Source organism: Salvelinus alpinus, chromosome 8 (assembly GCF_045679555.1).
Source record: "Salvelinus alpinus chromosome 8, SLU_Salpinus.1, whole genome shotgun sequence".
NCBI lineage: Eukaryota > Metazoa > Chordata > Actinopteri > Salmoniformes > Salmonidae > Salvelinus > Salvelinus alpinus.
The window spans coordinates 58817542-58835965 of NC_092093.1; the positions used below are offsets into that span (position 1 = coordinate 58817542).

General features: G+C 44.5%; 1 protein-coding gene across 1 annotated transcript; it reads left to right on the top strand.

The window, feature by feature from the left end:
• Positions 1 to 5937: 5937 nt before the first annotated feature.
• On the top strand, positions 5938 to 8213 carry LOC139582392 (leucine-rich repeat-containing protein 30-like). Its single transcript, XM_071412354.1, has one exon. The coding sequence runs from the start codon at positions 6225 to 6227 to the stop codon at positions 7092 to 7094; it is 870 nt and encodes a 289-aa protein (XP_071268455.1). The 5' UTR covers positions 5938 to 6224; the 3' UTR covers positions 7095 to 8213.
• Positions 8214 to 18424: the final 10211 nt, after the last annotated feature.

Here is an 18424-nt window from a genome sequence, read left to right on the forward strand (position 1 = left end):
GAGAGCAAGAGAGAGAGAGAGAGAGAGAGAGAGAGAGAGAGAGAGAGAGAGAGAGAGAGAGAGAGAGAGAGAGAGAGAGAGAGAGAGAGAGAGAGAGATTGGCAGACAGACAGATAGACAGACAGATAGATAGACAGCTAGGCAGACAGATAGAAAGATAGGCAGACAGATAAACAGATAGATAGGCAGGAAGATAGACAGATAGACAGATAGGCAGACAGATAAACAGATAAACAGATAGGCAGGCAGACAGATAAACAGATAGATAGGCAGATAGGCAGACAGATAGGCAGATATATAGGCAGGAAGATAGACAGATAGACAGATAGGCAGACAGATAAACAGATAAACAGATAGGCAGGCAGACAGATAAACAGATAGATAGGCAGATAGGCAGACAGATAAGCAGATAGATAGGCAGGAAGATAGACAGATAGACAGATAGGCAGACAGATAAACAGACAGATAGACAGCTAGGCAGACAGATAGGCAGACAGATAAACAGATAGACAGATAGGCAGGGAGACAGATAAACAGAGACAGATCAATATAATGAATAGTGGTAAAACACAGTACATCTATCTACCTTCACTCTCTGGTGAGGCTCTATGCTCTGCTGTGTTTGTAATGTGTGTCTCTCCCCAGGTGGGGCCTAGTTAGGCTGCACAGCAGTACTTCATCATGGAGAGCGCCTGTTGTCAGAAGCGCAATTGTTTTTTATCCTCAGATGCTGTTTCAGCAGCCCAAACCTGATTTGGGTACTTTGTAACTGCATTAACCGTATACTGTGGTCATACGTCACCTTCCCCCACCACCTCTCAGGGAACATTACAAATGGCATCTTTATGTTGTGTAATAGCCTGTGGGGTTGATATCCTCCTACCTATTCATCATATTGTTCCACTCTATGTCCACATTATTTTTTTGTGGGTGAGTTTAAGCATTATATTTGCCACTTGTTCCGGCTGCAGAGATAGATGAACAAATTACATTTCAGATATTAAATAGTCCCCTGTTGAATACGGAATATATAATTGAAGTCATAGGAGGCTGTGGAAAATTGAAAATATACATTTACCCGGAGACTCTGAGCCATTACAGGAACTAAGACCCATTGGCACAACAGTACAACCACTAGGATCAACACCAAAAATAATGTTCTTATTATTTTATTATTATTTATTTATTATTATTATTATTTATAATAAAACAGGCTGTACTATTTATTGATCACTTCATTGATTTGATCAATACTCACATGTCCAGGTAATACAGTCCTGTTTTCAGTTTATGTTTGTGTCTACTCAGAGTGTAACCCGACAAATTACTACAGGCTTTTGGCATAAGGCCAAAAGACGCTGACTGGAGAAAAAAGTAAAATGGAAGATGGCGAGACATAATTACCCTCCATTACCATAAAACCTGGTAGAATAACCAGGGGCTATTGTAACAGTTTTTGTATTTTACTCTATTGCTCAGAGACCACTTGAACTAGGACAGCCATTTTTTTAAATGTAAGAAACTTACATCTGTCTCATAATCATTCATTCCATTTATATGTCTGTACGTAAGACGGTCGTTTCACAATATTGATTTTAATCCGAAGTCCAGACATTACATTTGCCTCAGTTTCAGGGGCAATTGTAACACTAGCTGGGGTCAAATATAACATCTAAAAAATAAACCAAATACATTCACTTAAAAAACATTCATGTTCATGAATTATCATAGACATATGCAATGATTTTGCACAAAATATGAGTATTTCTACGTAGCTATGTGTAACTGATTATTACAGTAACACCCATGTTTTAGCATGGCCATTCGGTTCCTCTCAAACATCTCAATAGTCTGATGATGTCCAGATTATATCTGTTTACAACTTCTTTGGCACTCTACAGAACTTCAAGGCTATTTAAAATGACTATTTGTATAATCCATGTATAATTCATTCAATCTTAAAGCTCAAATCAGTTGTTTTCATGATCTGGCTGCTTGGCTCAGGGTCATTACAATTGCCCACAACTGCCAACACAACACCTATTGTGCATAACAAGAGACTAGTGATACTTAATTTCTGTCAATGTTCAACCAACAGATAGTGATGAAAATGATGCTAGTTTGAATTATTGGACATTAATGCTCAGGGCAGTATACAAACAATACAGCTGGTGGGAAAAAAACACTTTCACCCCTAAAAAACTAACATTTGCCCATAAAACGCGCTAATTGTGAGATATTTCACTGTAACTTTTCATGCATTGGAGAGAACCAAGATGGGAATGTACTGTGTGTTTCATCACTGTAGCTTGTTTCTGTTTGGAGAAATTCAATATGCTACAATTGCCCTCAGTCTCCCCTATGTTCTACTTTCACCGGCAGGGCAGGATGCTGTCACGCCTGCTCCCGCTCTTCCCCCCTGGCGCTTGAGGGAGTCAGGCTGCCCTGTTTTACGCACTCCTGCCTCCATCATTTACGCACACCTGCCTTCCCTCGTCACACACATCAGCAATATTGGACTTACCTGGACTCACCCAATCACCTGTTTATTACCTCCCCTCTATTTGTCAGTTCCCCTGCTCTGTTCCCCGCTGCTGCATTGATTGTAATTTGTCTGTGTTACCCGTGTGCTGACGCTGTCCTGTCTCGTTCTATGTCCGTTCCCTATTAAACAGATGACAGATGCTCATTTCCTTAAAACAAAAACAAGAACAAATGTGCCTGGGGCAGCCAGTGTCGCTGTTTCGCCTCTCGTGGCCCTCAGCTTTAATGTAGAAAGACTGGTCGACTATGGCAACCTCAAGTTTGCTTGCTTGACTTTCTTCTCACTACTTGGCCTTGACACTCTCCTCTTGCCGTCTTCCTCAGACTCATTTGTATTTCTCATCAGGTCTTCGTCTCACCAGAAGGCAAGCCCTAGGGTTCAAACACAGAAGCTGTTTAGTAGCCAACTCTGCTTGCTTGTGAATGCATGACCAATCTCCAAATCCCAGAAACACAAAGCAACAACCAAACTTTCCCCCAACCTTGGCAAGGAAACCTATGCAAATGAGGTCCACAGTCAAGACACTGCACGTGGATAATTGGCATTCATAACTTCCGACAACATAATCCGCTCTTCCTCGTCTTTTATCTCTTTCGCCGGATAAAAACGGCGGAACGGGGTAGTTTGTGATTAGCCGCCAGTGATGATGGGTAATCTGATCCCGGCATGTACGAGGTCGTCACTACTAGTTACCACAGCCACAAAGGCATAAACCCCACCTATTTCTACAATTTCTATCTTCTTAAAATCTCATTTTAAAACCTAACCTTAACCCTAATTTTGACTTTGTGGCTGTGGTAACTAGTGACAATCCATGTGGTCGTACGCCACCAACATAAACCATGCATGAATAATACTTTTAGAGAGACCAATCTCTCGTCTGGTGACATAGTTTATTTCAGTCTCTCCAATCGGAGCCAGGAGCCAGGGAATGGGGTGCTGCTTCTTCCAAAATCCTCCCCTAGGGAAAACCATGATCCGCCTCTGATCACAGGATTCCCCAGGGCCGGGAATAATCCGTCCTGCTTTTTTTCCATCAGAGAGGGGGCATCCCGGGGTTATCAGTTGCACAATGCCCAACGACAGCCCATGGGTCTGTGTGATAAGGCTCCAGCACCTGTCTCTCACTGTCACTCTGCGTCGATACAGGACCCTACCTGCACACTGCTAGTACTTTCATGGCATAAACTAAAAATAATTTTTTTGGGATATAGACAGCGATGTTGTTGTTGTTTCAGCACAGTGTAATCTGATTGAGTTGATCTGATGATTGATCATTTAAGTGATAGTGAATGTGGTGAAATTAAATCGGAAACTGGTATCCGCCGTTTTCTCATCTAGGAATAAAAATAAAAAACGGTAAAGTTGTGACTGATCATCTTAAACTGTAGTCACTGGATTAGGTATTAATGGATGAACATGACCTACATATTAACATGAGTACAGTCCATATAGAGTCGCCTTAGCCCCGACACCTTGCTTTACTAGTTCAGCTGGCGGTGTATTCAGACAGTAGACTGCCTTGTTCAACTGCAGGGATTAAAAGTCAGTAAGTCAAATTAGTTTATTTTTTACACATCTGTTTTGGTTTGAGGGGGAGGAGGTGGACGTGGGGGGCTAAGGGGGTATATTTTTAGGCTGAATGAGGCACTCAGTTTGTGGGTCAAGTTGTTAAGTGAGTTGCGTTACCCGAGGAATTCCACTAACACCGGTACCCGGGTCCTTTGAGCTTTTGACACACACTGAGTGAAAGAAAATAACCCAAACCATGGTTTGATTTAAAGCATGCATTCCTCAAACATGCATTTTGTAAGCCTATAGAAAGCTGATTGGTACAGTACAGCATTGTGGTGTCAAGTGCTTTACAGGTCTCCAATGGCATCTAAAACGACGGCAGGACCCAGTCTGATATTTAGACTAATTCCACTGGGCACAGACAGTCAGTTCAATGTCTATTTTTGATTTACATTTGGTTGAGTGTTCAACTAAAGTGAATTTGACTTTTCACCATGACATTGGATTTAGCTTAAAAGTTGGGTGAAAAAAATACTATAAATTCCCTTACGTTTGCAAATCCAATCAGTTTTCCACGTTGACTCCATGACATCACATGTAAAAAAAAAAGATATACCAAAATCCTGTTAGTCTACACCAGTTGTTTACAAAGCATGTGACTAATACAATTTGATTTGATTGATTTGTCCACTTGTGTAACGCACTTAAGGCGTAGTGGGTGCGGAGTCAGGCGCAGGAAGCAGAAGGTACAGAACAATGTTTTATTCCGGCACAGAGAAGAAAAAAAATACGACAATACCGGGCGCACATACAAGACCGGCCCAAAACCAGGACCCAACCAGTCCGGAGGAAAAACAAAGGGAAACGCACTACCACAAACATACACAGAGGAAAAATAAGCCTGCACAATGAGCAGGCGGGCCTTACCGCCTTAAATAGCCCAACTAAAAACCTAAACAAGAAACAGGTGTAACCAATAAGACAAAACCAACAGAAAAGGGAAAAGGGATCGGCGGCAGCTAGTAGACCGGTGACGACGACCGCCGAGCGCCGCCCGAACAGTAAGAGGAGCCACCTTCGGTGGAAGTCGTGACAACTTGTGTCTCATACAATCAGTAACCCCTCAAGAACTTCTTCTTTTTTGAGAGCCTCTCCATGGCTGCTTAATTCACATCCCAAACGCCATCTAACCTGTGTGAACTAATGAAAAGACATGGGGAAGGCACAAAGGTAATGGAGCCAATACATTTAGGAGACATGAAGCAACACCGTCTGCCATTATAAAATATAATCCTGACTATCTGTGTATCTAAGAGAGCTATAAATAACAAGTGTTAAGAGACGCTAGAAGGAGAAAGAGAGATCTAAAAAGGAAATGATATTGTATAACACACTGATAGCATTTCCACAAAGGGTGTTTTGTTTTGACCACGGTTGTGGTTATAAATAGACTCATGTATAACCGTCTTGATGTATGCTTGGTGTAAGAGGATACAGTAGGTTCGTGACAAGAACAAATTGATCCCACGATGAAGCCAATGACAGTATGGTAGTCAAACACCACCGTTTGAAGGGGATTGAGGTCATTTATGTGGTAGTCGTTCGAATGAATAACACCATTCAGGGTCAAGGTTTGTGTGTTGGGCGGCATGGGCCTCCATCCTTGCGCCCTCTGCGCAATCAAGGTTAGTTATCGCCCAGGCCGGAGCGCACAAGTGACAGGAGCAGCTGAAGGGGGTGGAGGGATGTGGTTGGTGCTGGAGGGGGGGGGTTGACTTAGTCAGTGTGGCTGGGGTCGGGTGTTGCTATCCAGTCTGTGTGGGCTGGAGTTGATTTCAGCCCCCTGCTCCCTCCCCTCTTGTCAGCACACATTTCTCAAATCAGTCCCCTTGACAAACACACGTCTTTACTGCTCTGCGACACTCCGCTACACTTGGCCAGCACTTCCAGGGTCGATATCCAGCAGCATTTCACATCCGACACACACTAAGTGAGCATGTACACAGTTCCTCTGTTGACTGTCGACCGTTCCAGCACTGTTCAAAGCTGCTTGTCTGTCGCTCTCCACCCTATTGGTTTAGGATGTTTTGTGGCTAGTGCTTCTGGGTAATGCTCTTGAGCGTCTTGTTGTCTTGACATTGGTAATCCTGCTGAAGGAGCACCAATGGGACACAAGCAGTCCAAGGAAGAGGAGAGGAAGAGGCAGGTGAGGAAGAGTGCCGGTCGTGAGGACAGCTTGACGTCGGCAGAGCGGATCCGCAACCATGCGTACAAACAGTGGGGCTACAGCATACTGAGCCTGGCCCGCCGCGGCCTCAAGGAACCCCCCAAGGAACTGTGGGAGCTGACGGAGCTCGAGAAGCTCAATCTGTCGTTGAACTGCCTGCGGACTCTGCCCCCCGCCCTTAGCATCCTCAGCAACCTGGTGGTCCTCAACCTGTGGGGAAACCAGCTGACCAGCCTGCCCCCAGAGATCGGCCAGCTCAGACACCTCCGCGTCCTGTTCTGCTACCGCAACCAACTGACCGAGGTTCCAGAGGAGCTGGGCAACTGCACCAGGCTGGAGGTCCTCAGCCTGGCCAACAACGAGATATCTGGCCTCCCTGCCTCCTGCGCCAACCTGACCTGCCTGAGGAAGCTCAATCTCAGCCACAACAAAATTGTTCACATCCCCGGCTGCGTCTACACCATGAAGAGACTGGTATTCCTCCACCTGGCCTGCAACAGGCTGGAGTGCATCGCCGAGAGCATCGCGGCACTGGTGGAGCTCAAGATCCTCATCGTGGAGGGGAACGAGATCCACTCGCTGCCCAAGATGATCTGCTGCCTGACGCGGCTGGAGCTGCTCAACGTGGACTTCAACGACATCCAGAACGTGCCCCAGGAGATGCACCAGCTCAGCAGGCTGGAGAAGCTGGCCTACCACCCTCTGGATAAGGGGCTCCACATCATGCAGAACCCCTTGCAGAAGCAAATCAAAGAGGTGCTGGAAGGAGGCCTCATCGCCCTCTTTAATTATCTGAAATCTAATTAAGACTCCTCCACAGAATTTATTCTGGGGACCCATTGTTGTTCTCCATGAAGGAACTAAATGTACATCCATTGTTGTTGCTCATGAGGAGGATGCGATTTTGGAGTGATCCTCAACATGCACGAAAAAGTATGAGAAAAGCTAAGATTGTTGTTCTTTCATTTACTGTACATAACAAGACGATGCAACTGTGATTTTGCAAAAATGATTAGGCTACTAATTGAATGACAGTAGTCATGATGCTTATGTAGAGTTGTACCTGACAACTCTATTTGTGTTTAACATAATTGGGACACGTCTGTCATTATAAACTTCTAAAAGCAATGCTCAGTGGGGCTAAACACATTGCATGGAAATAGACTTGGAGTGTTGGGAGGAAATCATCTAACTTGTAGCAAAGCTCTACTGTCAGGATCCTCACATTCTGTACCAGAGGTTATCTAGAGAAGAGGCCATGTTTCAGGAGGGAGCCTTGGCATGTATCTAACACGAGTTGACCTCCAACCTCTCATTCGATTACAACCTCTCTTAGTCTTGGAGCAGGTCGTCGGGATCAAGATCAGGAGGCTTCCATTACATCAACAGAAAGGTCAGCCTTGAGACTATCCGTGTTTGCTGCTGTAGTTACCTACCCAACTCGTTTTAAGAACAACAAGCAAATTCTGTTGCCAGTCTCCAACTCCATTCCGCTAAAAGGATCACATGCTGTAATGCACACAGTCAATGGACCTACAGTCTTAATCATGTCTATTTGGGTTGGAATAGCATTTAAGTTTGTTTGCCACACATGCTGAATGTAGAACCTCATTGCACCTGAATGTAGCATTTCAAAAACCAAACGGGTTATGTGTACATGTCAGCTGGTGTTGTTTATTCTGCCTGACCGTAAAGTTGCCCATTTTAATATGTCCTCTTATTATGCAGGATTACCTATTGCTGTGTTAGTTTGAGGGGCAAATGCGCTCATTACTATTTTATTGACCTGTTCTTAAGTCAGTAATAACTGAAGTCTAAATAAATATGAGATATTTATCCCCCCAAAAAACTATGCCTCAAATTTTTCCTGTGAACTTGTAACTCTTACAGAACACAACGATTAAATCAGTCAAGATTTTGTGTGATTGGTGGTTCATGTCACAGTTCATTGTCCAGGTCATGAGAAACAAGACCTGCGGGTATCAGAATAGGATTCTGCTCTGAAATATTCTATATCATAGACATTTCAGACATTTATGAAAAATCCTGCAAGCATGTGTGTGTTTTAGAAAATTCCTATCAACATTACATAAGCCTCAAAGGACCCACAGTCCACTTTGTATGTAGCTTTTATGTCTGTTTCAGAGACATTCAACCTGTATGATGTCACTGCATCTCAGACCATCCAATAAAGGCAGTTTGTCACGTGTAGCGTTGCAGGCTATATTACTGGGAACGTTCAGAGTTCACCAGTAAACTACCAGACATGTTGTGTCTTTCAAGGATTTTATGTAATCTCTCTAAAAGACATCTAGTGGCCCTTTTGAGTCCTTCAGATTATCACAGGTACAGTGGGGCAAAAAGTATTTAGTCAGCCACCAATTGTGCAAGTTCTCCCACTTAAAAAGATGAGAGAGGCCTGTAATTTTCATCATAGGTACACTTCAACTATGACAGACAAAATGAGAAAAAAAATTCCAGAAAATCACATTGTAGGATTTTTAATGAATTTATTTGCAAATTATGGTGGAAAATAAGTATTTGGTCACCTACAAACAAGCAAGATTTCTGGCTCTCACAGACCTGTAACTTCTTCTTTAAGAGGCTCCTCTGTCCTCCACTCGTTACCTGTATTAATGGCACCTGTTTAAACTTGTTATCAGTATAAAAGACACCTGTCCACAACCTCAAACAGTCACACTCCAAACTCCACTATGGCCAAGACCAAAGAGCTGTCAAAGGACACCATCATAGGTACACTGGAACACAATAGGTACACAATAGGATATTGTTCCGGCGCCGAAAAGAGATGGCCGCCTCGCTTCGCGTTCCTTGGAAAATATGCAGTATTTTGTTTTTTTATGTGTTATTTCTTACATCGGTACCCCAGGTAATCTTAGGTTTCATTACATACAGTCGGGAGGAACTACTGAATATACGATTAACGTCAACTCATCATCGTTCCTACCAGGAATATGACTTTCCCGAAACGGATCCAGTGTTTTGCCTTCCACCCAATACAATGGATCTGATCCCAGCCGGCGACCCTGTGCGACGCCGTAAAAGGGGCAAACGAGGCGGTCTCGTGGTCAGGCTTCGGAGACGGGCACATCGCGCTCCACTCCCTAGCATACTACTCGCCAATGTCCAGTCTCTTGACAATAAGGTTGATGAAATCCGAGCACGGGTAGCATTCCAGAGAGACATCAGGGATTGCAACGTGCTCTGCTTCACGGAAACATGGCTAACTCAAGAGACGCTAACGGAGTCGGTGCAGCCAGCTGGTTTCTTCATGCATCGCGCCGACAGAAACAAACATCTTTCTGGTAAGAAGAGGGGCGGGGGGGTATGCCTTATGATTAACGAGACGTGGTGTGATCATCATAACAACACACAGGAACTCAAGTCATTCTGTTCACCTGATCTAGAACTCCTCACAATCAAATGTCGACCGCATTATCTACCAAGGGAATTCTCTTCAATCATAATCACAGCCGTATATATTCACCCCCAAGCAGACACATCGATGGCCCTGAACGAACTTTATCTGACTCTTTGTAAACTGGAAACCACACACCCTGAGGCTGCATTCATCGTAGCTGGGGATTTTAACAAGGCTAATCTAAAAACAAAACTCCCTAAATTCTATCAGCATATCGATTGTGCTACCAGGGCTGGAAAAACCCTAGATCATTGTTATACTAATTTCCGCGACGCATATAAGGCCCTCCCCCGCCCCCCTTTCGGAAAAGCTGACCACGACTCCATTTTGTTGATTCCAGCCTACAAACAGAAACTAAAACAACAAGCTCCCGCGCTCAGGTCTGTTCAACGCTGGTCCGACCAATCTGAATCCACGCTTCAAGACTGCTTCGATCACGCGGATTGGAATATGTTCCGCATTGCGTCCAACAACAATATTGACGAATATGCTGATTCGGTGAGCGAGTTCATTAGGAAGTGCATTGACGATGTCGTACCCACAGCAACGATTAAAACATTCCCAAACCAGAAACCGTGGATTGACGGCAGCATTCGCGTGAAACTGAAAGCGCGAACCACTGCTTTTAACCAGGGCAAGGTGACCGGAAGCATGACCGAATACAAACAGTGTAGCTATTCTCTCCGCAAGGCAATCAAACAGGCTAAGTCCCAGTACAGAGACAAAATCGAGTCGCAATTCAACAGCTCAGACACAAGAGGTATGTGGCAGGGTCTACAGTCAATCACGGATTACAAAAAGAAAACCAGCCCCGTCGCGGACCAGGATGTCTTGCTCCCAGACAGGCTAAACAACTTTTTTGCCCGCTTTGAGGACAATACAGTGCCACTGACACGGCCCCCTACCAAAACCTGCGGGCTCTCCTTCACTGCAGCCGAGGTGAGTAAAACATTTAAACGTGTTAACCCTCGCAAGGCTGCAGGCCCAGACGGCATTCCCAGCCGCGTCCTCAGAGCATGCGCAGACCAGCTGGCTGGTGTGTTTACGGACATATTCAATCAATCCTTATCCCAGTCTGCTGTTCCCACATGCTTCAAGAGGGCCACCATTGTTCCTGTTCCCAAGAAAGCTAAGGTAACTGAGCTAAACGACTACCGCCCCGTAGCACTCACTTCCGTCATCATGAAGTGCTTTGAGAGACTAGTCAAGGACCATATCACCTCCACCCTACCGGACACCCTAGACCCACTCCAATTTGCTTACCGACCCAATAGGTCCACAGACGACGCAATCGCAACCACACTGCACACTGCCCTAACCCATCTGGACAAGAGGAATACCCATGTGAGAATGCTGTTCATCGATTACAGCTCAGCATTTAACACCATAGTACCCTCCAAACTCGTCATCAAGCTCGAGACCCTGGGTCTCGACCCCGCCCTGTGCAACTGGGTCCTGGACTTCCTGACGGGCCGCCCCCAGGTGGTGAGGGTAGGTAACAACATCTCCACCCCGCTGATCCTCAACACTGGGGCCCCACAAGGGTGCGTTCTGAGCCCTCTCCTGTACTCCCTGTTCACCCACGACTGCGTGGCCATGCACGCCTCCAACTCAATCATCAAGTTTGCGGATGACACTACAGTGGTAGGCTTGATTACCAACAACGACGAGACGGCCTACAGGGAGGAGGTGAGGGCCCTCGGAGTGTGGTGTCAGGAAAATAACCTCACACTCAACGTCAACAAAACAAAGGAGATGATTGTGGACTTCAGGAAACAGCAGAGGGAGCACCCCCCTATCCACATCGACGGGTCAGTAGTGGAGAAGGTGGAAAGTTTTAAGTTCCTCGGTGTACACATCACGGACAAACTGAATTGGTCCACCCACACAGACAGCGTTGTGAAGAAGGCGCAGCAGCGCCTCTTCAACCTCAGGAGGCTGAAGAAATTCGGCTTGTCACCAAAAGCACTCACAAACTTCTACAGATGCACAATCGAGAGCATCCTGTCGGGCTGTATCACCGCCTGGTACGGCAACTGCTCCGCCCACAACCGTAAGGCTCTCCAGAGGGTAGTGAGGTCTGCAGAACGCACCACCGGGGGCAAACTACCTGCCCTCCAGGACACCTACACCACCCGATGTCACAGGAAGGCCATAAAGATCATCAAGGACAACAACCACCCAAGCCACTGCCTGTTCACCCCGCTATCATCCAGAAGGCGAGGTCAGTACAGGTGCATCAAAGCAGGGACCGAGAGACTGAAAAACAGCTTCTATCTCAAGGCCATCAGACTGTTAAACAGCCACCACTAACATTTAGCGGCCGCTGCCAACATACTGACTCAACTCCAGCCACTTTAAAAATGGGAATTGATGGAAATTATGTAAAAATGTACCACTAGCCACTTTAAACAATGCCACTTAATATAATGTTTACATACCCTACATTACCCATCTCATATGTATATACTGTACTCTATATCATCTACTGCATCTTGCCATCTTTATGTAATACATGTACCACTAGCCACTTTAAACTATGCCACTTTATGTTTACATACCCTACAGTACTCATCTCATATGTATATACCGTACTCTATACCATCTACTGCATCTTGCCATGCCGTTCTGTACCACCACTCATTCATATATCTTTATGTACATATTCTTTATCCCTTTACACTTGTGTGTGTGTATAAGGTAGTAGTTGTGGAATTGTTAGGTTAGATTACTTGTTGGTTATTACTGCATTGTCGGAACTAGAAGCACAAGCATTTCGCTACACTCGCATTAACATCTGCTAACCATGTGTATGTGACTAATAAAATTTGATTTGATTTGATTTGACTTCAACTATGACAGACAAAATGAGAAAAAAAAATCCAGAAAATCACATTGTAGGATTTGTAATGAATTTATTTGCAAATTATGGTGGAAAATAAGTATTTGGTCAATAACAAAAGTTTATCTCAATACTTTCTTATATACCCTTTGTTGGCAATGACAGAGGTCAAACGTTTTCTGTAAGTCTTCACAAGGTTTTCACACACTGTTGCTGGTATTTTGGCCCATTCCTCCATGCAGATCTCCTCTAGAGCAGTGATGTTTTGGGGCTGTTGCTGGGCAACACGGACTTTCAACTCCCTCCAAAGATTTTCTATGGGGTTGAGATCTGGAGACTGGCTAGGCCACTCCAGGACCTTGAAATGCTTCTTACGAAGCCACTCCTTCGTTGCCCGGGCGGTGTGTTTGGGATCATTGTCATGCTGAAAGACCCAGCCACGTTTCATCTTCAATGCCCTTGCTGATGGAAGGAGATTTTCACTCAAAATCTCACGATACATGGCCCCATTCATTCTTTCCTTTACACGGATCAGTCGTCCTGGTCCCTTTGCAGAAAAACAGCCCCAAAGCATGATGTTTCCACCCCCATGCTTCACAGTAGGTATGGTGTTCTTTGGATGCAACTCAGCATTCTTTGTCCTCCAAACACGACGAGTTGAGTTTTTACCAAAAAGTTCTATTTTGGTTTCATCTGACCATATGACATTCTCCCAATCTTCTTCTGGATCATCCAAATGCTCTCTAGTAAACTTCAGACGGGCCTGGACATGTACTGGCTTAAGCAGGGGGACACGTCTGGCACTGAAGGATTTGAGTCCCTGGCGGCGTAGTGTGTTACTGATGGTAGGCTTTGTTACTTTGGTCCCAGCTCTCTGCAGGTCATTCACTAGGTCCCCCCGTGTGGTTCTGGGATTTTTGCTCACCGTTCTTGTGATCATTTTGACCCCACAGGGTGAGATCTTGCGTGGAGCCCCAGATCGAGGGAGATTATCAGTGGTCTTGTATGTCTTCCATTTCCTAATAATTGCTCCCACAGTTGATTTCTTCTAACCAAGCTGCTTACCTATTGCAGATTCAGTCTTCCCAGCCTGGTGCAGGTCTACAATTTTGTTTTTGGTGTCCTTTGACAGCTCTTTGGTCTTGGCCATAGTGGAGTTTGGAGTGTGACTGTTTGAGGTTGTGGACAGGTGTCTTTTATACTGATAACAAGTTTAAACAGGTGCCATTAATACAGGTAACGAGTGGAGGACAGAGGAGCCTCTTAAAGAAGAAGTTACAGGTCTGTGAGAGCCAGAAATCTTGCTTGTTTGTAGGTGACCAAATACTTATTTTCCACCATAATTTGCAAATAAATTCATTAAAAATCCTACAATGTGATTTTCTGGATTTTTTTTTCTCATTTTGTCTGTCATAGTTGAAGTGTACCTATGATGAAAATTACAGGCCTCTCTCATCTTTTTAAGTGGGAGAACTTGCACAATTGGTGGCTGACTAAATAGTTTTTTGCCCCACTGTATCTAATCATCTCTGGGCTTCTCTCTGGCCTTATCACATGTCAAATATATGAAATAATTCAATAAGATGATTATAAAATAAAAATTGAATGACAAAGCTGTAAAACGTTATCCTAAATATAAACCATCAACTTAGTGAATACCATTGGTGTTTAATATGAGAGTTTCAGCATGAAATATTATTTATATATTTTTTGCACATTTTTATTTATTTTACGATGTCAATATGTATTTGTTGTCAATGTTTTGGTGTCAAACTAGTGGCAGTTGTGAAAAAAGTCAATAGTTGGAAGAGTTGCAGAGGTAATTGAAAATAATGCCGTTATTGATTAGCTTTTTTCATTAATTAGGCTATTTTCTCTTAAACCATATGGCCAATCTACTAGAAACTAATGGACAATATGTACACAGATATAAAAAATCTGTACTATTTCTGAATATTTATTTTGTTTTGTTATTAAAGTATAAATTACCAAAGTTACGATAGATTGCCATAGATTTTCTGTTAATTATCAAAACTACTGAAGATTTCGGTAACTTTGGTAAACTAATAAATGATAACTTGTGTGACATGCACATTAAGATGTATTATTCATGATGAATACGTACTTTGGGCGTTAAAGTGAGCCACTGTGGTTGTTGGAGGCTGGTTCTTTGCGTTGCAGTGACCTCTACTGACATAGCTCACCTGGTGTGGTTGTTAATTGTCAATGCAATTTAGGTATGGACATGAGTAAAGATTTTCTATCACTTGAACGATAACTCTATAACACTTATCAACATATGAAAAGCTAATCTCCATCGAGCATTAGTAAATAATCACATTTTCACTCTGATAGAAAAAAAAAAAGTTTGTCAAAGTAGACATTTTTATATTATCCTCCAAAGTAGAAATGTTAACGCTATCCACCACCACTCAAACACTGAGTTCTAGCATTCCATCTGGCTGGTAAATTACACTTTGCCAACTAAAGCTTGTTCTATCCGCTGTAAACGAGACCCAAACCCCTCAATTACCATATACACACATATCTGCCAAAACAGGGAAGTCGTCAGGTTGGGGTAATGAGTGATTGATGAGCATTGTGTACTGCCAGGACCTACATGAATGTGGTCTCCTGTTGGAATGGCCTGGATCTGGGTGGTTTTTTTTACGATAAGAAAACACACACACACACACACACACACACACACACACACACACACACCACACACACACACACACACACACACACACACACACACACACACACACACACACACACACACACACACACACACACACACACACACACACACACACACACACAGCTACCTTAACAGCAGACTATACTTGGCAGACTTTCTCTCTCTCTCTCTCGCTCTCTCTCTCTCACACACACACACACACACAGCTACTTTTAGAGCAGACTATACTTGGCTCTCTCTCTCTCTCTCTCTCTCTCTCTCTCTCTCTCTCTCTCTCTCTCTCTCTCTCTCTCTCTCTCTCTCTCTCTCTCTCTCTCTCTCTCTCTCTCTCTCACACACACACACACTGAGCTACCTTTACAGCAGACTATACTTGGCAGACTCTCTCTTTCACACACACGGCTACCTTTACAGCACCCAGTTAAAGACAAACAGACACCCAGGGTTTGGCCACGGAATGACATGGAAGAAACACTTTTCACTGGTAACTATGGATTGATGGTCTGGAAGCAGAAAGGTGTGTGTGCGTGTTATTGAGGACAAGAGTGGAAATAAGTGGAGGTATGTGTGTATGTATGTATGTGTGTATGTATGTATGTATGTATGTGTGTGTGTATGTATGTGTGTGTATGTTTTGTTGCTGGGAACGACACCTTCATCAGTCTCAAAAATGTTTTATTTTTATTTGTCACATACACATGGTTAGCAGATGTTAATGCGAGTGTAGCGAAATGCTTGTGCTTCTAGTTTCGACAGTGCAGTAATATCTAACAAGTAATCTTACAATTCCCCAACAACTACCAAATACACACAAATCTAAAGGGGTGAATGAGAATATGTACATGTAATTATATGGATGAGCGATGGCCGAGCGGCATAGGCAAGGTGCAGTAGATGGTATAAAATACAGTATATATTTATGATATGAGTAATGTAAGATATGTAAACATTATTAAAGTGGCATTATTTAGAGTTGCATTGTATAAAGTGACTAGTGATCCATTTATTAAAGTGGCCAGTCTGATGGCCTTGAGATAGAAGCTGTTTTTCAGTCTCTCGGTACCAGCTTTGATGCACCTGTACTGACCTCGCCTTCTGGATGATAGAGGTGTGAAGAGGCAGTGGTTCGGGTGGTTGTTGTCCTTGATGATCTTTTTGGCCATCCTGTGACATCGGGTGTTGTAGGTGTCATGGAGGGCAGGTAGTTTGCCCCCGGTGATGCGTTGTGCAGACCGCACCACCCTCTGGAGAGCCTTGGGGTTGAGGGCGGTGCAGTTGCCGTACCAGGCTGTCATACAGCCGGACAGTATGCTCTCGATTGTGCTTCTGTAAAAGTTTGTCAGGGTTTGGGGTGACAAGCCAAATTTCTTCAGCCTCCTGAGGTTGAAGAGGCGCCGTTGCGCCTTCTTCACCACGCTGTCTGTCTGAGGGGGGTGGCCCATCAGACAGTCCAGGACCCAATTGCACAGGGCGGGGTTGAGACCCAGGGAGACCCAGGCCTCCAGCTTGATGATGAGCTTGGGGAGTACTATGGTGTTGAATACGGAGCTGTAGTCAATGAATAGCAATCTTACATAGGTATTCCTTTTGTCCTGATGGGATAGGGCAGTGTGCAGTGTGATGGCGATTGCGTCGTCTGTGGACCTGTTGGGGCAGTATGCAAACTGAAGTGGGTCTAGGGTGGCAGGTAAGGTGGAGGTGATATGATCCTCTCAATGCACTTCATGATGACAGAAGTGAGTGCTACGGGGCGGTAGTCATTTAGTTCAGTTATCTTTGCCTTCTTGGGTACAGAAACAATGGTAGCCATCTTGAAGCATGTGGGGACAACAGACTGGAATAGGGAGTGATTGAATATGTCCGTAAACACCCCAGCCAGCTGTGCATGTGCTGAGGACGTGGCTAGGGATGCCGTCTGGGCCAGCAGCCTTGCGAGGGTTAACACGTTTAAATGTTTTACTCACGTCAGCCACGGAGAAGGAGAGGGGGGAGGGGTGCAGTCCTTGTTAGCGGGCCTCATCGGTGGCACTGTATTATCCTCAAAGCAGGTAAAGAAGGTGTTTAGTTTGTCTGGAAGTGTGACGTCGGTGTCCGTTACGTGGATGGATTTATTTTTGTAATCCGTGATTTCCTCTAGACCCTGCCACAAACATCTCGTGTCTGAGGCGTTGAATTGCAACTCCACCTTGTCCCTGTACTGGCATTTTGCTTGTTTGATTGCCTTGCGGAGGGAATAACTACACTGTTTATATTCAGACATATTCCCAGACCTCTTGCCATGGTTAAATGCGGCGGATCGCGCTTTCAGTTTTGCGCGAATGCGGCCATCCATCCTCGGTTTCTGGTTACGGTAGGTTTTAATTGTCACGGTGGGTACAACATCTCCAATGCACTTCTTTATAAACTCACTCACCGAGTCAGCGTATTGGTCAATGTTGTTTTCAGAGGCTGACCGGAACATATTCCTGTACACGTGATCAAAACAATCTTGAAGCGTGGCTCCCGATTGGTCGGGTAGAATTTAGGTAGCCTCGTTCTCAAATTTGCTTTGTTAAAATCACCAGCTACAATAAATGCAGCCTCGGGATGTATGATTTCCAGTTTGCATATAGTCCAGTGAAGTTCCTTGATGGCCGTCTTGGTGTCTGCTTGAGGGGGAATGTACACAGCTGTGACTATAACTGACGAGACTTCTCTTGGTAGGTAAAATGGCCGGCATTTGATTGTAAGGAATTCTAGATCGGGTGAGCAGAAGGACTTGAGTTCCTGTATGTTGTTATGATTACACCATGAGTTGTTAATCATAAAGCATACACCCTCGCCCTTCTTCTTCCCAGAGAGGTGTTTATCTCTGGCGGCACGATGCATGGAGAAGCCCGGTGGCTGGACCGATTCCGAAAACATATCCCAAGAGAGCCATGCTTCCGTGAAACAGAGAATGTTACAATCTCTGATGTCTCTCTGGAAGGCAACCCTTGCTCGAATTTCGTATACCTTGTTGTCAAGAGACTGGACATTGGCTAGTAGTATATTCGGGAGCGGTGGGCGATGTGCACGTCTACGGAGCCTGGCCTAGTGGCCGCTTCGTCTGCCCCTTCTGAGGCGTCGTTATTTTGGGTCGACTACTGGAATAGCAATACTTAGTCAAG

What these genes read in the sequence shown, in the direction of transcription:
- LOC139582392 (XM_071412354.1), top strand. Translation starts at nt 6,225, where the DNA reads ATGGGACACAAGCAGTCCAAGGAAGAGGAGAGGAAGAGGCAGGTGAGG.